The 25,038-nt window shown below is 41.5% G+C and overlaps 2 protein-coding genes across 6 annotated transcripts in view; one reads left to right on the forward strand and one right to left on the reverse strand.

The window, feature by feature from the left end:
* Window positions 1-8,014, reverse strand: part of LOC127003239 (oplophorus-luciferin 2-monooxygenase non-catalytic subunit-like) — a 10,129-nt gene extending 2,115 nt beyond the window's left edge. The window contains exons 1-6 of one of the 2 annotated variants that reach the window (XR_007757021.1): window positions 5,889-8,014; window positions 5,158-5,275; window positions 4,457-4,691; window positions 4,060-4,224; window positions 2,678-2,872; window positions 414-634 (exon numbers count right to left, since the gene is read on the reverse strand). Coding sequence is in view for 1 of the 2 variants with exons in the window: in XM_050869637.1 (XP_050725594.1) it covers window positions 479-634; window positions 2,678-2,872; window positions 4,060-4,224; window positions 4,457-4,691; window positions 5,158-5,275; window positions 5,889-6,333 (1,314 nt within the window). In the remaining variant the exon portion in view is untranslated. Of the gene's footprint in view, window positions 635-2,677; window positions 2,873-4,059; window positions 4,225-4,456; window positions 4,692-5,157; window positions 5,276-5,888 lie in introns of both variants that reach the window. The other variant, XM_050869637.1, reaches the window with a different exon arrangement.
* The window catches only part of LOC127003241 (uncharacterized), a 34,779-nt gene extending 10,174 nt beyond the window's left edge, over window positions 1-24,605 (forward strand). For all 4 annotated transcript variants that reach the window (XM_050869641.1, XM_050869639.1, XM_050869642.1 and 1 more), the window contains 7 exons: window positions 8,021-8,228; window positions 10,489-10,624; window positions 11,824-11,969; window positions 16,566-16,736; window positions 17,281-17,431; window positions 17,664-17,750; window positions 23,552-24,605. In XM_050869641.1, coding sequence (XP_050725598.1) covers window positions 8,021-8,228; window positions 10,489-10,624; window positions 11,824-11,969; window positions 16,566-16,736; window positions 17,281-17,431; window positions 17,664-17,750; window positions 23,552-23,679 — 1,027 coding nt within the window. In that variant the 3' untranslated portion in view covers window positions 23,680-24,605. The remainder of the gene's footprint in view (window positions 1-8,020; window positions 8,229-10,488; window positions 10,625-11,823; window positions 11,970-16,565; window positions 16,737-17,280; window positions 17,432-17,663; window positions 17,751-23,551) is intronic.
* The last annotated feature ends 433 nt before the right edge of the window (window positions 24,606-25,038 follow it).

The following is a 25,038-nucleotide window of genomic DNA, read 5'->3' on the forward strand; positions in this document are numbered from 1 at the left end:
GTGCAAAGTGATCATTCTTTAACTGGGGATCTTATTCTGCCATGTTCCTGTTCTCTTCATAGGAGCAGCATGTTGTGGAAAGAGCCATAGAATAGAAGAGTGTACCCAATTCCATCACAGGCACCATATTGTTACCAAAAAAGCCTTGCGAAATTGAAATTGATGCTTATACGATAGTGTTTCTTGTGCTCCAGGTGTTGTCAGGATCTCAAAGAAGTAAAATTTTTAATTAAATCAGCATCAGTTTGAATTGCGTGTGATGAAGATGACCACATTTTCCTATTCTGTGGCTCTGGTTGTGGATATTGTTTTATACATATATATTTTACATCCAGGCTTTGTTGTACCTATATCCTTTACTACAAACACAAAGAGAATTAATTAACACCATCTAACTAAGTATTTACAAGTACCTTACACTGTCCATCAACCCGTGGCATGTGGCAGTAAAGGAAAGCCGTTCATGTGACACAGTGCTTCAGGTTAGCTTCATGCAGGGAGAGTCGGACAGGAAGATGTGGGAGAGGTATGAAGGGTTCTGTGTCAGCCACTCTTGGGCGCCACACTGAAGAGGGTTGTCGGAGGCGTCTATGTAGGAGTCGTACTGCTGGGCGATGATGTGGTCCAGGATGGGCTGTGGCGAGGGGAAGAAGGAAGGGTGGACGGAGATGAGTGTTAGACCAAGTGGAAGGAGTACAATGACCATGGAAGCAAGGTGGAAGGATGAATACGAAAGCAGGTTTAATGGATGAATATGATGAATATGAAAGTGGGATGGATAAGTATGTAGGGTGAATAGATGGAGAATGGATGGAAGGATGAGCATGGAAGTAGGATAGATGGATAGAGCAGAATGAATAAAGGGATAAATGTGAAAGTAGGATGAATGAAAAGGAAACCGTATGGATGACAGGGGCAGGATTGATGGACAGGACCATCACGTCATCTGTAGATTTAGTTGAATATTTCATGCCTTTAAGATGAAGAATACTGAAGTAACTCTGCCAGGGTCATAGATAAGTACAGACATGGTTTAGGGGATCTGTGCGACTGGAAGTTGTTTGTTCGCACTACTCAGTGTTACAGCTTTACGAATAGGTCAGAGAGGAGTGTGAGCTCAAGGGGATGTATTTACGGATACACCCCATTTCATCACCAGTCCGGTTCATCACTTACCTGGTTCACCACCAAAAATAAACATTTCGTCATCAAAGCACTCTAATTTGTCACCAATGCGAAATCCGTTTTGTCACCACAAATTTCAACATGGTGATTTCCTCATTCAATGCTGAATCTAATGAAACTCAATGAGACAGACAGTTCTCACAATGGCAAGCCAAATATTCACCTCTGGATGGCATACAGTAGTGGAGCTTATCACCCTTGCTCAGGCTTGTCGGAAGGAAGTGCAATTACGTCAGCAGGCTCTACTGTGTGATAAATGTCATGAATAGAGACACAGGGTGTGTGGTACGAACATGACTCAGGAAATGTACAAGTGAGAATATAAAAGTAATGAGTACTGTGTTGAAGAAGTAATAATGGATTTTGAAGTAGCAATGTGGAATGCAATAAGAAAAGTGTATCCATCGTTCATTTGCATGGCTGCACTTTTCACTGGGCACAAGCCATCTAGCGGAAAGTGTAACAGGTTGGCCTAGTGACTGCATATATAGAGCGAGGGCCAATATACGATTTTGTACGTCAACTCTTCGTTCTTCCCTACCTGCTTAAACGATATCTGACCAGCCTTTGAAGAACTCCAGGAAAAATCACAGCAATGCAATCCTACAAGAAAACCAACAGATTATATAAGGCAAACATGGCTTGATAACACTGCCTGGTCAGTGGGCAACTGGAGTGTGTTCCGACAAGTCCATCTCTGGAAGTTATGAGATGCATACGAGGAAAAATCCATCAGTCACCACTACTAAATTTCTGTGAAGCTGTCAGTGTCTTCTTCCGAGTCCAACATATAATTAACAATTAATTTGCACATGTCCTCACTAAAATTGTGGTTGCTCCCCACCAAAATTTTTATATTGTTACCTTTTAAAATTTTGTTGTTGCTATTGTTTTGCAACAATGCAATTGTATGTGCCTTTATTGTGATCTATTTCTACTGCAATGTAAAATGAACTATGGGTTTTTATTTTCATATACAGACAATGGTCACACTCTGATCAGTTTTTGTGTTTACTTAATTTCTTTTTGCTTTTTTTTTAATTTTATTCATTTATTTATTTTATTTTTTTATTTTCTTTGCTGGCATATTCATGAAAATAGTCACGAAGATACTTTAACAGCAAAGAAAAGCGTGGTGACCAAACGGATGAAAACAGTGGTGACGAAACGGGTGTAAATAGTGGTGACGAAATGGGTATACCCTGTATTTACCTGGGCCCTGATTCCCAAGCATTTCAGAGCCTACACACCCACATTTGCTAAGGCTTTGGTAGAGATTGTGGGGACTTCCATGGGTAGTTTTATGAGTCTTGGGATAGTTTGACAGGGCATCTGCACCATGAATATGAAAAGCACTCATGAAAACTCAACTACTCTCCTTTGTGGCCTTTAGAAATATTGGTTGTGAGAGCCAAAAGTAACTAAGAATACAGGCCCAGGATCTGTAAGCAGAGTGCTGGATTTGATATCGGTAGACTACTTTGCCTCATACCTGGAAGACTTGCTGCTCCAGTTCAATGAGATTGTTACTGGACACATCGAGACCCACGGGTTGGAATCTACTGAAGGCGTTATAATGGATTGTGTTGATAAAGTTGTGGTCAAGAAACACCAGCACATTTTGAGATGAGAAGTACAGGCTGTCCTCCTCTATGATTTTGAAAGAGTTGAATCCCAAGTCAAGGATCTGAAACATTTAGGGACCAGCATTACATTCAGGTGGGTGACTGAGCCTCTTTGCATTGAGTATGAGATGGGTGGTCCCAAGAATCATCTGTGCATATTCCAAAGTGATAAAAAAACATATCAGTGATGGTTGGGAAAGCATCAATAATATAGTTAGCTTTATGAACAAGTGTGAGAGGACTTGAGGAAGTGTTACATTCATCAGATGACAAGTAATGAATGGATTACTGTGGGAGGAGTTTGAAAAGGTAACTGCATAAACCCAAGCTACATCCCACAGTCACTCTCTGATGACCTCAAACCCTCAGTGTCATGCACCGTGCAGTGCCAGTGATGGTGTTGCACTCATCGCCAATGCCAAGGTCTGAGAAAACAGTATCTGAATGACATGAGTGAATAGTGTCACCCACTTCACCAGGGATCATCAATGCTAGGACAAAGTATTTTCTTCTTTATCACGGCAATCCTTGACCATCATTACTCACCATCATGTAAGAAACTGATGGTGATACTAATGATGATGGTCAGCTTGTGAAAGATGCTGTGTGTCACCATCTACTTCGTCTTCCTTCACACACCTCACATGTTACTCAGAATTTGTTTTATAGCTTTATTCTCTTGCAATGGAAAGCAAGTTTGAGAACCCAAAGTAGGAAAGTCTTTATATAAGGCTGCATATAAAGACAAGTCTTAGAAAGCATGCAAATTGTCCTTGGAAAGTAGAGTTGCCCATCAAAAGTATGAAACAACCAAACTGAGTGCATGTGTCTGACAGTGCTATTCCTGAGGTACAAACTGATAAAAAGATATAAAAATCCAGGGAAAGCACATTAAAAGTTTAACCCTTTCATGTAAAGGGATATGATAACCAAAGGCTAGATAACAGAAATGACAAGTAAATTCATACATAATCAGTGTGTTGAGTAAAGAGGTGGATATGAGAAAATCAACTTGTGAATTTAGATGACAATGTTAAGGAAACTAAGCAAGTGAAATAAAAGCATTTGAAAATACGGACCGATGGAGTTATTTGTCATGGACACCCTCCATGCAACTTTGCAAATGCAAAGTTGCAAAAGTGAAATTCTGTTAAAATGTATTACATAGTTGAATAGATATGAAAGTCTGGTGAGATCTGGAACAAACCAGATTGCTTGACAAGGGAGATGAGAAAGGTCATGTATTCACCAAGAGATTAGGGAGCTGAGCGAAAGCCATCCGTGGCATGGTGGTCATGAGGGGGTTGTCAAGCAAGTAGAGTCTGGTCAGCCGCATGTTGTGTGGAAGCGTTGGCACAGCGGTGAGGTTGCTGAAACGCACCTCCAGCAAATCAAGCTCAGTCATCTTCGCTATCTGTGTGGAGACAGAGCTTTTAACAACATCATTCTCATTGCTGAGGATCTAAACCACACATCTTATTGCTTCCCAAATGTCTGACAACTGCATAACTAGTCCACTACGATGATGAGCTGATAATATGCAAATAGAGAATGACTATAATGATAGTATTGACAATATTAATGTTGACAATAATTACATTGAGTTATGATAAGAATAGTCATACAGAAACAGCATTACAACTAGCCTCTTCGAAGGGGAAGCTTGTGAGGGCAGAGTTCCACCTGAAATTAATTTTCTTGAGTGTTTCTTCACTGCCGTCGAATGCCCCAGACTCCACCACAGTGAGCTGCGACACCTCCTCCACCCATATGGAGGTAAAGGAGATGTTGCCAAATGTTTGGGCAAGGAAGGTGCCTGAGGTGGCACTGGTGGCTCTGTGGTCTGTCCTGAAGGAGCCCACCAGCAGGAACTGGTTGAACCTGCATCAGGAAAAGTACTTTGGGTATTTGGAAGCCTTGCTTAGCCCTGGATTGTGGTAGTGTCTATCAGCACATAAATGATGCTGTTAAGGAAGGTTAATATGTGAGGTATAATTACACATATGCAGGATATTGTCTGATGATGATGATAGGAGTCATCCATCCGAATCTGAAACTGAACACCCAATTACCTTTTATGTAGTTGTGATTGCCACTTAAATTTTGGTCAAGAAAGACACTCTTTATAATTAAATATACTTGCTAAAGAGATCACTGCAGAGTGTGTTGGAATCAGGCAGCAGTTCATCACTGACTAGGCAGCAAGCAAGCATTCAGGCACATTAGAGTGCTGCCAAACTTGTCTCGCACACACCATTAGTGATGCTGCAGTGTGATGTGCTTAGGGCTGTTATTCTTAGTTATTCTTAATCATCATCATCATCATCAAAAGCAAAAGAGGAGATACCTTGGGTTTGGGAAGTCCGTTGAATGGAAGATGTTGTACAGCTGCTCAAAGGACGCTATAAAGGAACAGTTGATGTTGTGTGTGCAGGGGTCACATGTACAGGGCGCCAGACTCTCAGCTGGGGGCATAGGCAGTGGAGAAAGGGTCAGCTAAGGTCAGAGGGGGGCCTAGGTATCTTGCTAAGAGATGTCACTTTTTATTGCTGCTTAAAGTAATATTTTTTTTACTAGCACACAGAAGTAGATTTCTTTAACACTATAAAAAAAATCTTCATACTGATCTGTGCAAGATTTTTTGTGATAATGAAAAAGTTTTTATAATTGATACACAAAGTTCAATACAACATGAACACTGGAGGAGATTTTATTTTGTGCCATTTGCAAGAAGTTCCTGAAACCAAAACACATGTCACTTTGGTCCACTCAAACAAAAACAGTGGTAATGATATAGCAACAGATTTGTTGCTGTATTATAACACAATCTTTTGATATTTTCACCAGCAGGGGATAAAGAATGCAATAAAATTATACTCACATTATCTAAACTTTATTACTGATGAAAAGATCAAACTGCAAACTTCATACTGTTATGCGAAGCAGGTCAGAGGTGAAAGACCAAAGTAGATGCTATAAAGTGACCATTGATTCTGGCAGTCGATGGAACAAACTCTGAACAGACAACATGATCATTTATGAACTGGAGATGGAGGAAAGAGAAGAGGGTTCACTTACCATCTGGACACACAAAGACACAATCCTCTGTGTGGGGAGAGGAAGTGGCATTGATCCGTGACATCTCTTCCTGTTTGAGCCTTTCAAGCCCCGGCAGTGTCTTCAGCTTCCCTCTGTTTGGGTGTCTCTTGTTCATCTCGAGGATCTTGGCTTCAGTTTCCTTCAGGATGTATTGGAGCCTTTGACTAACCCTTGAGTCTCTTCTGATGTGGTTGTTGGCTTTTACATTTTCAGATTTGTCTCCATGCATCCTTGTGTTTTTCTTTACAGCTGTTTCAGGGGTCACCACATCAGGCTGGAATTTCATTTCCTTGTCATTGATGGCAACATGTTGGGTGTGGTTCCCCTGAGTGACCTGTGGGTAATGTGTGGTTGGGGTGGGCTGAGGCAGCACCCCACACACACAGCTTCCCACAACCACCACTAGCACAAGGACAACATTCATCTTTCTCAGTCCCTCCTTGTAAACAGACACCTTTATGTTCTCTTCAGGGAGTGGCGGTGAGCAGCTCCTCAGGGGTGGAGTGTAAGACTCACTATGCAGGAGAAGGGGCAAGGCAGAGTTCAGAGAGGGGCGTGATAGTGGGTGGTGATGTCACCTGGGGCTTGATAACACCTTTCATTTTTCTCTTATGCCTGGACACCGACACAAGATGTCATTCACACCCAACCTCTTATCTTCACTAATTTGTGGACATGTGGTGACAGGAGTGATTACACACACTGACTCAAGACTGCAGCCTGTGGGAGGAGATCGTTGAGATGGTTGAAGTTCACGTTGCTGCTAACCTGACTGTGCTCCCTCTGCCTCTCACTCACCACCTTACTAACATCTCAGATGCTTAGGCAGATCTCCTAATTAACACCTGCTAACACTGTGTTGATTCAGACTGATCCATTACTACCTGCTAATGCTGTGTTGGCTCTGTGCATAGCCAGCCGTGTGTTGCCCTGCTGTTGTCTCAGGTCTGGTAACAGTAACAGTAAATCACTTTGAGACAGATACCTGAACCAAGATTTATGGTTTGTCTTACTTCTGTGACTAGTTTGTTGTACTGCTGTCGACCAGACCCTGTAGACCAGACCCTTGCTAACTGCCTCTGATTGGAAACTAATTTTTGTTCTCAGTAATTTGTCTCCATGGTAACATGCATGGTTGATACCGGACTGCTGAGGAGACAAAGCTATACGTATGTTGATGTGATATTTTAGAGTGCTGATAAGCTGATAATGCCTTTTGATCATCAATATTTTAAGCAGAAATGACTCGGTACTCAAGATTAAAATCACTATGAACTCATTCCTGATACAGAATATTTATTGAAACAACTATTTATGCCAATGCTGTGATGAATTCTTTGTCACATTGTAAAGAAGTTTGTATAAAGATGATGTTTGCTTTGTGATGAAAGCTGCAAACATAATGAAACAAGAACAACAAAGCTTCTCCACCTCAGCCAGGAAGCGTCCCTGTAGTAAGGAAGTGAACCTGTCCGTCAGACTGATCTCTGCTACATTTGTTACTCAGTCAGGTGTTCCTCTTTCTTCTTCTTTTATATGAAAGCTGAGGCTGACCAATAAAAAAAAATATATGAAAATGGTTATGCAAAATCATAATAGGGCAAATTATTCACCATTTCCAATTATTGCTTATGCCATGAAGAAGAAAAAAAATATAGTTGAGTTGTGGTATGAACATGAAGTATTATAAAAAAAAATATATGAACCTTTATTTTTGAAAAGTTCACCTTTTGAATGTAAGGTCAATTTTCCTTTTTTTTTTGTTTTTTTTTTTTCCCCTGATATGATTACTGACTGTGTGAATGAAGTGACAGAGATGCCCTAAAGGAGGCAGGCAGCATGAAGAGATGAAGCTGGGAAACATTCAGATCCTTCAAAGTCATAATAAATCACATTAAAAGAAAGTCCAGTCCTGTTTTCCCAGTTAGTTAATTCCCTGATAAGATTACTGACCGTGTGTATCAACTGACAGGAACACCTTGAATGGAGGCTGGGCACTAGGAAGAGTCTATGAACTGGAAAACATTCAAATCCTTCAAAACCATAATCAGTCACCCAAAAAGGAGACACTGCAAGGAAAACTGGAACCCTAATCCATGAACATGTTTCAGTGAGGGTGTTTTGATGGGGATGGGTAACCCCCTCCTGGACATCGCAGTAAACATCGACGCAGAATTCCTGAAGAAGTACGACCTGAAGGCCAACGATGCCATCCTTGCCGAGAAGCAGCACGAGCCCATGTACAAGGAGATGGCGGGCATGGAGGGGGTGGAGTACATCGCCGGCGGGGCAACACAGAACTCCATGAGGGTGGCACAGGTTGGTCTCTTGCCTTCTTGCCCTCTCTTTATTCCTTGTCTTCAAACTCCTTCATGTTTGCTGTGCTATTTAATATCTCTTTCTCGTTTGATACTAGTTCCTGTGCCACTTTCATTATCTGTTGATTTATCATACTCCATATTCTTTCTCTTAGCACATTTGTAAGTTCCTCTTCTGCCTTTTCATGCCTGTCACCATTACTACATTCTCCATCATCCTCCACCTTTTTTTGCTCTTCTTATCTCTCTCCTGTGCCTCTCTTCTTTCACCCTCATCATTTTTCTCTCTCTGCATTCTCTTTTTCACCCTGTCACCCTCATTACACCGTCACCTTTCACTTGTTTCTGCTCACTCTTATCCCCTTATTTCTCTCCTTCACCCCTTTTCATTCACCCTTGCCAACTCTTCTCTCTGCCTTCTCATCCTCCTCTTTCACCCTTATTATGTAGTCTGTCACCTCTCACCTATTTTACTTCTTATTGCTTACTCTTATCTTCTTATCTCTCTCTTGCACCTCTTTTCATTCACTCTCACCAACTCTTTTCTCTCTTTCAATTCCTTCACCTCTGTTTTTTCGATCTTGTCACTCATCTCCTTAATTAACCTGTTTCCTCTTGTTCTGGTTGATACTCCTCTTGCTTCCCTCCCTCATTACCTCATCTCATATCACCTTTTTCTCTTTCTCTCTCTCTCTCTCTCTCTCTCTCTCTCTCGATTGTATAATTTTTTTTTCTTTCTCCATTTCTTCCTCATCCCCTTTACTTGGAACTCCCTCTTATCACTCCCATTTCCTTTTCTCATCTTCATCTCTCTCTCTCTCTCTCTCTCTCTCTCTCTCTCTCTCTCTCTCTCTCTCTCTCTCTCTCTCTCTCTCTCTCTCTCTCTCTCTCTCTCTCTCTCTCTCTCAGCTTTATTATGTTTTCTCTTCCTCTTCATTCCTTTTCTTCAAACTCCTTCATGTTTGCTGTGCTATTTAATATCTCTTTCTCATTTGATACTAGTTCCTGTGCCACTTTCATTATCTGTTGATTTATCATACTCCATATCCTTTCTCTTAGCACATTTGTAAGTTCCTCTTCTGCCTCTTCGTGCCTTTTTTCTTTCATGGGTGGTTGTAAGTTTTGCTCTTTTGCTACCTATAAGCTTACATCAATTCTTTTTCTTCATGTTTGTCTAGAGAGCTTTACCCATCTTCATACTATGGGTTGCTGTAGCTGATGACCTCTCTGTCTGCTCCAGTCCTGAACTTTACCTCTCAGTTGTCCCTTCTCTCAATGGTCTCCCTTAAGACAACCCAAGTCCCTCAACACTAGCCCTTCTCTTTTCCTACTCCCCTACACTTCCCTGACCATTACTTCCCATGGCATGTCAGTACCATTTCACTCTCCCTCTGTTCATAATCTTTAATACTACTCCCACTTTCACTGTCCCTCTAATCCAGTAATTTCTTATCCTACCTTCTCTTGTTACACCACACATCCACCTTAACATAAACTTCCATTAGTCAATCTGGTAGTTTGTATTTCTTCTCAAAACTCCCTCTGATCTATCATCAATGCAGTGTCTCCTTCACTACTCAAGTGTATCATGCATTGTATCTGAGGCTCCTGCTAGCTGCTTTCTGTAAGTCCTGCCACTCACACACCTACAGTCACCTCATTATAAGTGTTATAGTCTGTTCAGAGCAAGAAGTCGGTTCAGGGTGGAGCTGGTATCGTCGTTTACCTCTACCCATGCTGCCAAATCAGCCTTCGTACATGCGTCTCTCTTTTATTTCCCATCCATGTGCTATTTGAAAGCGATATTTTATATATTCTGCATATAGTAAAGGAAGCTACATAGTACAATGAGTGTCAATGTTTAGAATTATAACAAGGATTTGTATAAATTCTATGACATGTGGCAGCGATTTTTTCCCATGTTGCCACGTTGTGGTGGTGGTAGTGGTGGTGGTGGTGGTGGTGGTCGGTGTGTCCCCCTAGGTCCCTCCCCCAGGTCGAGAGGGAGAGAGAGAGAGAGAGATAAACAGGTGGGTTGTGGGTAGGTAGGCCAGGAGAGAGTGCTAATCTGATAATTGGCGGTCGAACTGGCAGCGCTGCACTCATGGGAGTTCTGGAATCTGCCACACCTTGAACCGACTTCATGCTCCGAACAGACTATAGGCTTTAATATCATCATATCATTCATATGATGTAAGGTCAGTTTATCTATATTTATATCCATCTATCTCTCAAACACTCTTCTGGGCTCTGTGCTTCAGTGGATCCTGAGGAAGAAGCATTGCACTACCTTCATGGGCTCGGTGGGGAAGGACGAGTTCAGCAAGACCCTGGAGGACAAGGCAGAGGAGGCGGGCGTGCTGGTCAGGTACCAGAAGCAGGACGAACACCCCACAGGTGAGACCCTACCACCCTCCCCTCCCCTCCCTCCCCTTCCCTCCCTTTCCAGAGGGTCCACACAGCCTCCTCCACCTGCATGTATCTGGTGGTGCTTGTGAAAGGAATTTTATCTGCCCATTAAAAAAATCCTTAGAGAAAATTATCGATATTTAAATTGACTTTGCAGAAAACCCTTGAAGGGAATGTATTGGGGGACTTTCAGAGCTGCTGTTATGCAGAGGGTAGCACTGTACTTATCAGTCCTTCTGGCCAGAGCCCACAACTTAACTCCAGACAGAAGGACCAATGAGTTCAGTGTTGCCCTATACATTGAAGCAGCTTTTGGAGTCCCACATTGATCTATTTCCATTTACACTAAAGAGAGAGTTCTATTTCCATTAAAACTAAAAGAAATTCCTCCAAAGAGTAACTAATCCACTTCTATTGAGAAGAATCCCTATTGAAAAAGGACTTGGTCCATTGAGTGCAGAAAATTCCTACAGAGAGAGTGACTGACGTGTCTCCCCGAGGCCTGCAAGCCATAAGACGCTCCCTTATCAGAGTGACAGTGTGCAGGTGTTTTGTGTAGGAGCTTTGGCATTCCCACTTGAGCAAATCTTGATTCAGTTCAATAATGATTCCAAAAATGTTGCTTGAGTCCCTAGAGATAACAGTTGACCATTGTTGATTTTACATCAAAATTATTGTAGTGAAGTAGATTTTGAATATAACGTATATTACTTGGTGTGAGGCAATATGTAATCATGCGGAAAGATTAAATTAATTTTTAAAGAGTAAGTAAATTTAACTGAAGATGTGAAATGACAAATTCTCCCTGCCATTTACAAGCCTTGATGACTGGTTTGTATGTGTGTGTGTGGGTGGGTGGGGGTGGTCCTGTGGGTGGTGTGGGCTGTGGTGCATTACCCTCTCCTAAGGCCTCCTCCTCAGCCTTCACCCTATGTGGTGCAGAGGGTAATCCCTTAGCTTCAGTGGTCTCAGTTGGTGCATAAATACTAATTTACTCTTGCCTGTGTAAGCTGTGATCAAGTAAAACCTCTGCCCTTATTTCTCACCATCACACAGTAACTTGCCCCAACACTATTCTGGCTGATCCTTTGGTTGCATGTTGCTCTCTCAGTAGTTATATTGCAGTATCATTAAGACTCTCCTGCTTCTTCCTTGATCCACTGTCTCCTCCTCCACCGTCTCCTCAGGAACTTGTGCCGTGGTAATCACAAAGAATGGAACATGCAGGTCGCTTGTAGCTAACCTTGCGGCTGCCAATCACTTTTCCAAGTCCCATTTGGACATCCCAGAGAACAAAGCCTTGCTGGAAAAGGCCAAATTTTATTACATCTCAGTAAGTTCTGTAGTTGTTCTTGTCTTAGAGTAAGCAGATAGACTAGAATGCAATTTTGTTTATTTTTAGGGGCTGGTCTGGGCAGGTCTGATATTCTGAGATGAAAATATTTTGCTCAGAACATGAATTTATAAGATTCAGACACAAGTGGGTATCATATCTAGGTCTGAAGCTCCACCAGGAGAATAGTAATGATATCTCTTCTAATGTATGTACAAATGTAGTTCATGAACAATTCATTTGCCTTACCATGACTAGACTTTTAACACAAAGCAGTCGTAGTAGTTGGCAACAATTACTTGTGCTAATAGTACTAAAATATCTAAACATCTTCCTGCACCTGTGTGTGCGTGCGTGGATGCCTGCCTGCGTGCCTGGGTGCATGTGTTTGACATACAGGAAATGAGCCATACTTATTGGGTCCCATCTCCATTTCTTGAACAATCAAACATTGCTATAAATTCATTTAATTTTTTTTGACTGAATGTCTTCCACTTCCAGGCCATTCCACAGTCCAAAAAACACATATATTAAAAAAAGAGCCTGCTACTCGCCACTCCCACAACAGAAAATAGACAAGAATAGCCAAAAGAGAGGTCAATTTCGGATGGAGAGGTGTCTTGATAAACTCTTCTTGAAAGATGACAAGTCATAGGCAGGAAGAAATACAGACGAAGGAAGGCAGTTCCAGAGTTTACCAGTGTAAGGGATGCAAGAGTGAAGATGCTGGTTAATTCTTGCATAAGGGGTTAGGACAGTATAGGGATGGGCTAGAGTGACAGTCGAGTATAGCAGGGACGTGGGAGGGGGGGAGGCATGCAGTTAGCAAGTTCAGAAGAGCAGTCAGCATGAAAATATCGATAGGAGATAGAAAGAGAGGCAACATGATGGCAGAATTTAAGAGGCAGAAGACTATCAGTAAGAGGAGGAGAGCTGATGAGACGAAGAGCCTTACGGCCATACCATAAGGTTCGATCCCCAGCGCCGGCAAAACCTTTCCTTGTCTGGATTAATTTTTTGTGTGTTTTGTTATGTGCAGTGTTCGTGTGGAAGTGTAGTAAAGAGAAAAATTCTGGCATTTCAAGGCGAAGTTAGGCCTGGTCTTTCGGGGCTATAGCCCCGAATGTTTTATGAATAGCCCCGGATCTCAGAGTTTTTGTTTATTCATTTATTTTTTTTTTTTTTAGAATTGACCTGGACAGGCCAAATCAAAATATTAATTCTTGTTAAGCTGTTAGTAATAGAAATTAGATTGCATAGATCTCATATGGAGATCATACAGCTTGTTCCCGTCCGGTTCACGTTCCTATCACGTATTCATGGCCACTCGCCAGTCGGCCATCAGTCAGGCAGTGGTGCCAGGCGTCAGCCAAGGTGAGTATTCTGGCCCGCGCACACGTGTGAGCGAGAGAGCTCGTTGATTGGTTGAAGTGAGCAATACCTGAGTCTGAGGCTGTGGATATAAGCAGCTTTTTCCAAATAGAAAGGGGACCAAGCCAGTGAGTTGCAGCCTGCAAGGCAAGAGCAGATGAAGGAAGAGTTACTTCCCGCTGTTGCTGTAACTGTAGATGAATCAGCACGGGAGACTGCCCCTGCCTTTACTTTGTCTGTTAGCTCAGGTTGGTGCAGCAGAGGGCTCTTTAGCCAGCTAACATATCCATAGTCTAGCTAAGTGGTTCTCAAATTTTTTTGTCACACAAGGCATACTAAATCCTTAAAAAATATGGTACTACTTATGTACACTGTAAAGATGGGAGATGTGCACACTGCACCAAATTGCTCCAGCATTCAGCAGTTTGAAGTGGAACGAGGGACTGTAATTGTTCCGATTTCCAAAGGATCCAGTTATTAGTTAACAAATTTCAAGAGGTAATTTATTGATATTTTGCTGTAGGCAAACAACTGCGGTCATTATATAGTTAGGTGACAATTATGCGAGGTCGAACTTCGTTGATATAAAAATAAGTTAAAAGCATAACAGTAAAAGCAGCTTTTAATACGTCTTTAACTCTGTATTAAATGAACTTGCAGCCTGCAGGAACTGATGACATGGCACGAGTAAAAACCAGCATCTAAATTTATAAAATGTAGTAGAGTCTAACTCGGCTAAATGTGCGTTTGGGGGGTGGTTCAGCGTAGGGGGATCCCCTTTTACAGCTTTGCTGCAAGTCTCCTAGCCTGTGATGTAGAAATGTTTTAATTAAGTAAAACCTTGGCAAATATGATCAGCAAATATGCATACACATTTAATCTTAGTATTATAACGTATGAAAGAACAGTTAACTTATTATGGACAAGATATTTATAAGCATATAAAGAAATGTGGCATGCATATATTTTAAGGCTAAGAAAAATGCTATACTTATTATTGAGTTTCCCTTTCGTTTTGGGATGTGTGAGTAGTTTCACAATTATATTTAGATTATATTGTGAAGGAATGTACGTTAAAATAAGCTGACATAAGTAAGAAAAAAAATACATTCAAATCCTCGTGGCGGTAACGCCACGAGAGAGAGAGAGAGATGCAACCAACGTGGGGTTAAAAACGTGGCAACTCTGTACTCGTGGTTATTCCTCACATGGCACCTTACAGCTGCACTTTAAGGTGAGTCTTACTATAGTAGAGCAGTAGGCTGCATGAGGTGAAACCTGACAGGCTGGAGTGTGAACAGTTATTTTTCTTCAGACTTAAGTAGTGGCTACCATTAATATTAATATTATTTACAAAATGAATTGCTTATTCTTCCTTTTGAAAAAAAAAAGGGGATATTATACTGAAGAGTGCAGAGTTGTAGTTTTCAGTCCTCTTGGTAACAGAATAAATTTAATAAAAAAAACTAGATGAATTTGTGAAAAATGGTAGTTTTTGATTGCTAATTACTTGATGCCCACTTACTCGGATGTTCCTTATTTTACTACAGTACATTGTAAAAATGGCCAATTGCTTTTCATCAGTTTTTAGTGCCTTGTTCTCTGCAGTAAACGTACCTAGAAGAATTAATTTTAATTTGAAGTTGTCTGTACAGTACATTTATATGTATGATACGTCAGTCTTAAGCGCTTAAATGAGCTTATGCTTTACCATAATTTGATAATGACCTTGAAAGTTTTATTAAGACACACTTGCCAAATTTTCAGCATCACTGCTAAATACAATAACACATAAATTGGCCCAAATGTATGTCAGAGAGGCCTCAGAATTATCCTAAAGGTGCTATCACATGGGCAACTTTACTGGCATCTTGCCACCAATACAAGCATCTTGATGCCAGTACTGGTGGCTAGACGCCGCTAATCACAAGACGCCAATTATCGTCATCTTGAAGCCAGTACTGGCGTCTTTGTTTACATTCTCTCAGCTGTTGTGTGGGCATTGTCTAGCCACGGAGCAAATTATTTGGTCCAAGGATGCTCTTGCCACCCTCTGTGAGCTCTATCAGGAAAACAAGTGTCTGTGGGACACCAGGGATGAAAACTATTCCAAGAGAAATATGAAGAGAGAAGTTTTCAAGAAATTTGCAGAAGCTCTGAAGGAGTATCCCAACAATATGAGCAACGATGCACAAATTAAGTCCAATTCGAGCAAGGCGTCTCCTACGGCCACGGTCCATCCTTGATCTGTGCTGAGGCCGAAAACATCTGTTGTGTGTGTGATAGGAAGAGCGCTCCTTGCCACCGGTACCGGCAGCTAGATGCCAATCAAAGACACCAGAAAATGTCTGTGTGATAGCACCTTAAAAACTCTGCACTTCTCTCACCTCCAACCACCCAGCACTTGGGGCTGGGTCAAGCCACCAATGTTTCAAGGTCCTAAATATGCCCCTGCTCTAGTGATTAGCCTAGCATGTTATTTATCCTTTTCCTTTTCTGTATTTATTCATTATAATTATTTTTATTATTATTATTATTATTATTATTATTATTATTATTATTATTATTATTATTATTATTATTATTATTTATTATTATTATTTTCAATATTATTTTCTTTTTTTGTTTTGTGTGAGTGCCACTTTAGGGTCATGTCCTCCTGGACCTTCAACTGTGAGGAGTCAATGTAAGTTGAGGTTCAGTGATAGCTTCTGGGGTTATCTTTACACTCAGTGATAGCAGAAATTAGACCCTTGCCATTAAGGCCATTAAGGTAAGTACAGGACGTCACCCACCAGTGCTAACCTTTAGCCATCACACCCAGACACACACGTTTGGACATGGCAGGGAAAATTAATTTGTATGAACAGTTGCCACATGTCAACTTTATCCACCGGTTATCAGGAACTGTTAATGAACCTTTCTTTGAATTTACAGTTATTTGTACTGAGGAACACAAAAGTGAGAAACTTAGATATATACATTTGATATTTCTGGAATGTATCAACATAATGTATGTTTAATGTCCATTAACCAGCAACACTTACATATCCTGTGCTGTCACTGATATGATCAGCTGGTGTTGGCTGGTCATTGATGATCACTTGCATGTCCTTTAATTTTCTGTAACTTGTTTATAATAATGTAAAAAGAACTGTAACAAATGTAGCAAATGATGCACCACCTACTTGGCTCAGCCTCACAGCAACCCCATCCTTACCACAGGGGTTCTTCCTGACGGTGTCCCCTGAGTCCATCCTGACCGTGGGCCAGCACGCCTGTGAACACAACAAAGTCTTTGCTATGAACCTCTCGGCACCGTTCCTGTGCGAGTTCTTCAATGAGCCCATGATGAAGGCGTTCCCCTACATCGACATTCTCTTCAGCAATGAGACAGTGAGTGAGGGGCTGCCAGGTACTGTGAAGCAGGTGTGACAAGATGGTTAACCCTCATACTGAAAACGGGTGTTCATAACTTTGATGCTCTGTTTCCTCCAGAACTCCTTGCAACATGATGGCCAGGGCAGATGTCTTCACTTCTTCTATTAATAATTTAATTTTTGTAACATCAGTACCTCTCCAGCTGTCTCTCAACCCTGTCAGTCCCTCTTGGTGGTGGTCTGCTGACCACCTCACATCCTTACAATATACTTTCACACTTTCTTTTCCCCAGTTCAATGTTTTGCATCCTAGTCAGGTGTAACAGATTTGAAGTTATTATATAAAGCTCAGTTATCCTGATATGCCTTTAATTGATATTATCTTCATCATCATGAACCCATACAGCATATGGTTGAGGAATAAATTTTTGTGTAATTAGCATGACTATGACAGTTGTGAACAGCAACTCAATGAATATCAGTAAAACTTTATTCTTTACTAATGTTTCAGTTACGGTACACTTTAAGTCTTTTTCTAATACATGATGTTCCTCTGGCAGGAGGCAGCCAAGTTCTCTGAGGTGCAAGGCTTTAAATTGACAGACATTAAGGAGATTGCCCTCAAGACTGCTGCTCTGCCTAAGAAGAACAGCAAGCGAAGCCGCATTGTTGTCTTTACGCAAGGTGCTGACAACGTTATCCTGGCCAAGGGTGAGTCAGCAGCACCTCGTCCAGGCAGACTGTGTCATCACAGGAACCCTTTGAACACTGACAGGATCACAGTGGTGGGGCTTCATTAGTCAGTTCATTATGAGCTCTTTGGTGACCTCTCATGTGAAGCACATTAGTTTTTATGGTTGATTCTTCCCATAATGCATCCTTTGATTGTACAAGTTGTTGATATTTAGCTTGGTGTCTAATCAATCATTCCTTTATCTGCCAGATGGAAAAATTTCTGAGTTCCCTGTGACCAGACTGCCGGAGGAGAAGCTGATTGACACCAACGGGGCCGGCGACGCCTTTGTGGGAGGTATGTGTGCGTGCATATGTGTATTTCACCACAGCCTGATCATGAGTTAGACTCGTAATTGCCAGCAAGTACCCTCCCAATTAGAGCAATGTGTGTGTGATTCACTGTAGTGTGATCACACACTGAACTTGCCATTACCCTCCCCAATGAAGCTTGGAGCTCAGGTGACAGATTTTTTGGGTCTGGTTGAGACTTCACACATCCACACACACGGACAAAAGCGCACACACACACACACACACACACACACACACACACACACACACACACACACACACAGAGAAGATAGGAAATGATCACCAAAGTGTGATTGTGTAAGGGTAGAGGAAAAGATTAAGCATGTAGTCAATGATGAATTGAAGGAGTGGAGAAGTGAAAAAGACAAGGAAAAATCAAGCTTTAGGGAAATCATCGAACAAGAGCAACAGGAACAGAGGCAAGACATAGAAAAAGAAGTTGTGAATGTACTAAAAAATAGAGAAACAATGGTGAGGGACATGGCAGAAAAGACAAAGGCCGATATTCCCGTCTCCCAACATCTTCCTCCAAGTAAAACTTAGCAGATCCAAGGTACCTCGAGACCTCCCTTGGACCTTTCCCTTGGGACATAATTAGGGATTATATCATCATATATGCATAATGAAGTGCTAGTACGTATATTCTCATTGGCGTACAATATGTGAATTTCAGTCCACCTCGACCTGTATATGAGGAAATATTCAAAGATACAAACACGTTTACAAGACTTTAGTGTAGAAGTGAAGAAATAGGGTGATGTTTTCCTGCAGGGTGTCACGTTTATTAACAGCGTAAAGAATGTTCTGTAAAGTGAAACGTATGAGCGAGAATTATGTTATCAGAATAAGAATTAAATTTTGTTTATTCACGAGTGGAAGTATAAGAACTGCGAAATATTCAATTGTTCGAGCTACACGCTTTTCACATGGAGGAAGCGGCAACACCGCGTGTTCCAACAACCCTCAGCTGAACGTTGCCAGGTTGTCATACTCTGCCTCTTATGTTTGCCGATTTCCGACCCAAAAACTGCTTTCATCACCCAAATAACTGAAAAAAACGACCTTTTATATATATATATATATATATATATATATATATATATATATATATATATATATATATATATATATATATATATATTTTTTTTACATCAGAGGACACAGCTCAAGGGCAACAAAAAGGGTACCAAAAAAAGCCCGCTACTCGCCACTCCCATAAAAGATAAAAGAAAAGAGTAGCCAAAAGAGAGGTCAATTTTGGCTGGAGAGGTGTCTTGATACACTTCTTGAAAGAGGTCAAGTCATAGGCAGGAGGATATACAGTCGAAGGAAGGCTGTTCCAGAGTTTACCAGTGAAGGGGATGAAAAAATAGAGGTGCTGGTTAACTCTTGCATAAGGGGTTTGGACAGTATAGGGATGAGCATGAGTAGAAAGTCTTGTGCAGCGGGGCTGCGGGAAGGGGGGAGGCATGCAGTTAGCAAGTTCAGAAGAGCAGTCAACATGAAAATATTGATAGAAGATAGAAAGAGAGGCAACATGGCGGCAGAATTTAAGAGGTAGAAGACTATCAGTAAGAGGAGGAGAGCTGTTGAGACGAAGAGCCTTAGACTCCACTCCCCCAGGAGAGTTGTGTGAGTGGAGCCCCCCCAGACGTGAGATGCATACTCCATACGAGGGCGGACAAGACCCCTATATATGGAAAGCATCCGTGGGGGGGAGAAGAATTTGTGGAGATGGTACAGAATGCCCAGCCTCAAGAAAGCTGATTTAGTAAGAGAAGAGATATGAAGTTTCCAGTTGAGGTTTTGAGTTGAGGATAGACCGAGGATGTTTAGTGTTAAAGAAGGTGATAGCTGAGTGTTGTTGAAGAATAGGGGATAGGTGTTTGGAAGATTTGTTGAGTGGATAGGTGGAGAAACTGTGTTTTTGAGGCGTTGAAGGACATCAGGTTCTTCTTGTCCCAATCGAAAATAATAGTAAGGTCTGAGGCTAAGCATTTTACAGCCTCCAGCCTGGAATCGTTAAGTTCCTGTTGGGTGGGTCTTCTATTAAAAGAAGTTGAATAATGCAGAGTAGATTTATCGCCGTAAGAATGGATAGGACAGTTCGTTTTGGAAAGATCATCAATGAACAACAGAAAGAGAGTGAGAGATAGGACAGAGCTCTGTGGGACACCACTGTTAATAGGTTTAGGGGAAGAACAGTGACCGTCCACCACGGCAGAAATAGAACGGTCAGAAAGGAAACTGGAGATAAAGGTACAGAGAGAAGGATAGAAACTGTAGGAGGGCAGTTTGGAAAGCAAAGATTTGTGCCAGACCCTATCAAAGGCTTTTGATATGTCCAGCGCAATAGCAAATTTCACTGAAACGGCTAAGAGAGGATGACCAAGAGTCAGTTAGGAAGGCAAGGAGATCAACAGTAGAACGCCCCTTGTGGAACCCATACTGGTGATCAGATAGGAGGTCAAAAGTGGAAAGGTGCTTTTGAATCTTCTGGGTAAGGTTTGATTCAAAAGCTTTAGATAGACTTTAGATAGTTAAAAAATAAAAATAAAAGTACAGCTATAGGACAGTAGTTTGAGGGATTGGAATGGTCACCCTTCTTAGGCACAGGCTGTATGAAGGCATACTTCCAGCAGGAAGGAAAAGTAGATGTTGATAGGCAGAGGCAAAAGAGTTTGACCAGGCAGGGTGTCAGTACAGAGGCACAGTTTTTAAAGATAAGACTTTGACTGGGGTCTCGAAAATTGCAATGATGGGAAACTAAATCATGTACAGGTTAAAAACATAAGAACGTAAGGAGTCTGCAAGAGGCCGGTTGGCCTATACAAGGCAGTTCCTATACTCTCAACCCCATCTTACCTCACTATCCATGACTTTATCCAACCTTTTCTTGAATGTATCTATGGTATTGGCAGCCACAACATGGCTGTCAAGCCTATTCCATTCATCCACCACTCTATTGGTAAACCAATTCTTGCCCATGTCTTTGTTGAACTGATACAACTGATGAAAACCTTAGATGGAAGGAAAGCTATGGGACTGGATGAAATCTCAGGACAAGTGCTAAAAGAGTGTAGAAATTAATTATTGGAGCCTCTTTATGATATAATAACATGCTCTTTAAATACAGGAAAAGTGCCCTTAGAATGGAAGAGAGCGAACATTGTACCAATTTATAAAAGTGGAGGTAAAACTGAACCACTAAATTATAGACCAGTCTCTGACAAGTGTAATGTGCAAGATTTGTGAAAGTATAATAAAAAGTAATGGGTGGAACATTTAGAAAAGGAAAACATGATAAATAAGGGACAGTTTGGATTTAGAAAAGGGAAATCGTGTGTCACTAACTTACCATGTTTCTACTCAAGAGCAATAGACGTGGTGCAAGAGAGAGAACGATGGGCTGATTGTGTATATCTCGATTTAAGAAAAGCTTTTGACAAGGTTCCGCACAAAAGGTTAATCTGGTAACTACAGCAGTGGGGAGGAATGGGTGGAAAGGTTATTGAGTGGATGAAGGATTGCTTAACAGGAAGAGAAATGAGGACGGTTATTAGGGAAGAGAAATCAAATTGGAGGAGAGTAGAGAGTGGAGTTCCCCAAGCCTCAGTTCTGGCACCAATAATGTTCATAACATATATAAATGATATGCCGAAGGGTATAAAAAGTTAAATGAGCCTTTTTGCAGACGATGCAAAGTTAATAAGAAAAGTGAGGAGGGAGGAAGACTGTGAAGAACTGCAAAAAGACCTGGATAAAGTGTATAGATGGAGCCAGTTATGGGAAATGGAATATAATGCAAACAAATGCCATGTTATGGAAATGGGGAAAAGTAAAAAAAGACCAAGGATAACATACAGGATGGGAGAAGAAAACTTAACCTGTGGGCTTCGGCTATGGGAAAGCCGAGAAGTACCCGAGAAACTACAAAATTTCTCTGCATTTTGAGACTTAGAAAAGAGCATGGAACGTACATCAGAGTACTCCTCTCATAACCATAAAGCCATTAAAAATATTTACTTTTACTCAAACTCCATTCTTTTTGGGTGGTGTTTGTTACAAAATAAACAGTCTCGTGACGCGTGGCATCTAGCTGACAGTCGCTTATTGCGTACTATAGAGAATTTGACTAGTGATTACTGTATGGATAGCTAATTCAGTCTGCCATGACCTTACAGCACCACCCATGACAAAAAAAGCCCACCTCAAGATCACTCACCCACCACATTGATCTTGGGCATTAATGGCGGGTTGCGCTATGCCACCACTGCCTACAATTAGCTCGAATTAGGCGTATTATGGCGAGCCCTTTTTAGGGTCCACCGTACCACAGCCACGACTCGTGAAAGCCCAAAAAAGGGTCTGCCGACGTTCTCGGGTTAAAGGTGGTTCATGAAGAAAAAGATTTGGGAGTAACTATGCAAGACACTATCCCCAGAAAAGCATATAAACAAGCTGTTTGGAGAAACCTACAGGATGATGCAAAATATAAGGGTATCATTCCATTTTATGGACAAAGAAATGATGAAGAAAATAATATCAGCATTGATAAGACCAAAACTTGAACATGCTGCAGTTGTGTGGTCGCCTCACAAAAAGAAGGATATCAGAAAGTTGGAAAGAATACAGAGAATGGACTGTATTGGCTATACAGGCAGGGCCACATGTGGCCACTCAACTCCAAGCTGTATTTTCCATAGAGTTCAAGTTAAAGACTAGAGTGTGTCTGAGGCTGTCTCAGGGATACACGGCCATGATGCCGCCATCGCCCCAAGCTGATGATTGCACACACTTCACTCCTACCTGATTTCAGTTTTTCTCCATGTCAAATAGTAGTCAGGAAATCGGGTAGAAGTTAAGTGTGTGCAGTCGTTGGCTCGGAGCGGTGGCGGCACCAAGGCCTTGTATCCTGGAGGCAGCCTCAGACGCACTCTAGTACATAACTTGAGTTCTATGGAAAGTACTGCTTTGACAGTTCACTGAGCAGCCACGTGTGGCGCTTGCCTGTATAGCCAATATGGTCCATTGCAACTAAAATGGTCCCAGAACTCTCAAATATGACGTATGAAGACAGATTGAGGGAGATGGACTTGACGACACTGGAACAAAGAAGGGAGAGAGGAGATCTGATCACGTTGTATAAGTTGATAAATAAGTTTGATGAGGTGGATAGAGATGATCTCTTCTCAACTGCGAGAACGCAGGGGCCGAGAGGACATAGGAAGAAACTTAATAAAGGAACCTGTTGGATTGACCTAAAAAGTATAGTTTTCCACATAGAAGTGTTAACACATGAAACAGCTTGCGGGAAGAGGTGGTGGAGGCGAACAGTGTCCACCAAATGAAGGAAAGGCTGGATGAATGTAGATATGGAGATGGGACTATTAGAGCTTAGCTCTGGCCTGGTAGACTACAAATAGGTAAATACACACACACACACACACAGACACACACTTTAGGTTGGACACAATCTCTGACAGACACTCAATACCCATTCACTGCTGGGTGGACATGGGGCCCAGATTTATTGGCCTACCCCTCATCTCCATTCCTCAGAGGGAATGAAACCCAGGACTTCTTGGTTGCCTGTATACGTGTGTACAAATACACATTAATCTTTTTGCTCAGGACAAGTTTTGTTTGAGAATTTTTCATGATATATGAAAAAAAGCTTCCCGTTTCTCTTGTTTTTTAAATGAAGAAACAGGAAATGTATGAACTGGAAGTCAAACTCTAGCCCCTTTGTTAACCTAACTTGACCCTTGTGTTCCTGTGCAGGGTTCCTCTCCCAGCTGGTGCAGGGCCGGGACGTGGCTGAGTGCATCAAGTGCGGGATCTGGGCCGCCACAGAGATCATTCAGAGGTCTGGCTGCAGCTTCCCCAAAGACCTCCACTATGAGGACTAGACGCAGCCTCCCTCAACACTACCTCTGGCAGCTGGAGCCCTTGGCTGCCTCCTGAAGGGCCAAGGCTCAGAACTTGAGTGTTTACACCCATGACAACTGTTACTGTTTTCTCTGTGAGAATCAAGTATGCAGTTAATGAATGGCTTTCCAGATGAAAGTAACTTTTATCTTTTATATTATATAAATGAAGGTGGAGACAAAATATTGACACTTGAAATGATTTTTTTAAGGGTGAGTCAAACATGGAAGTGTTTCTCATGGCAGTGTGGAAAGACCAGAAAAGTGTCCTCCAAGATTTTGAGGCTCTCAGCCTGTCACCTATTTCTTCCACAGGCTCAGTCTTTAACACGATGAATCTTCCATTCCCACTCTTTTGAAAAGAAAAACAAACTGACATGAGATGTGTGTACCCAATCAGTAATTGTTTTTAAAAACTAATCTCAGAATTATGACCTGGAAATTATTTGGTCATATATTTGGTTCAATATAATTTAAAAGTGTTGACAATATAACAAGAGGTCAGAACGTAAACCAGCCAAGTTAGAAATAGTTTTCACAATTTTCATCATTGCCGTGAAAGGAGTGAAAGTGTGATGTACCTGAGTTACAAATCTTGGATGAGGTGCATTCATCGTCAGTTTGTTGGAACAGGGAGCTGGGGAAGGCAGTACTCTGAGCCACACTCACCAACAGCTTCATGTCAATACTTAATGCTGACTGCAGCAGACACGTTGATCTTGCCAAGACATTTTCTATTATTCATCTCTGCAGCTGTTTTGTAAATCCTGCTGACTTTATGCAATTTGTGAGTTTGATAAAACAATAGCATCTCTACATCAATGATTTGTATTATTTTTTTCTACATTAAGCAACTTTTGCTGGATGTTTTAAGCCATCTTGTTATGCAGAATAAAATATTTCCATTATGGGGGCTCTGTACATTGTCCTACAGGAGGTGGTGAGGCGAGGAGTGTTTCTCTGTGCATCCACTGGCTGGCCTGGTGGCTGGAGGGGGGGGAGCAATCAGGGATCAAGAATTGTTTGCTAAGCTGTACACACCCTTCCACTTACTGCTCATAGAAGGAAAACAACTTCAGGAAAATTTAACTGAGCCACACAAATTAACTACTATGGCAATATAATGAATTACAGGGATTTTTTTTTTTTTTTTTTTTTTGTGTGTGTGTGTGTGTGTGTGTTAGCCTATAGCACAGGTAGGCTTTCTTCAGGGGCCTGGTGGTCAGCCCCAGCCTGTCATGGTGCAGATAATTGTTTACAGTGGCTCCATCTTTTCTTGTTAACCTGAAATGCAGCCGTCCATCTACAACATGGACTGTTACCTTTTTTTTCATTTAATAA

Source organism: Eriocheir sinensis, chromosome 25, assembly GCF_024679095.1.
Source record: "Eriocheir sinensis breed Jianghai 21 chromosome 25, ASM2467909v1, whole genome shotgun sequence".
Classification (NCBI taxonomy): domain Eukaryota; kingdom Metazoa; phylum Arthropoda; class Malacostraca; order Decapoda; family Varunidae; genus Eriocheir; species Eriocheir sinensis.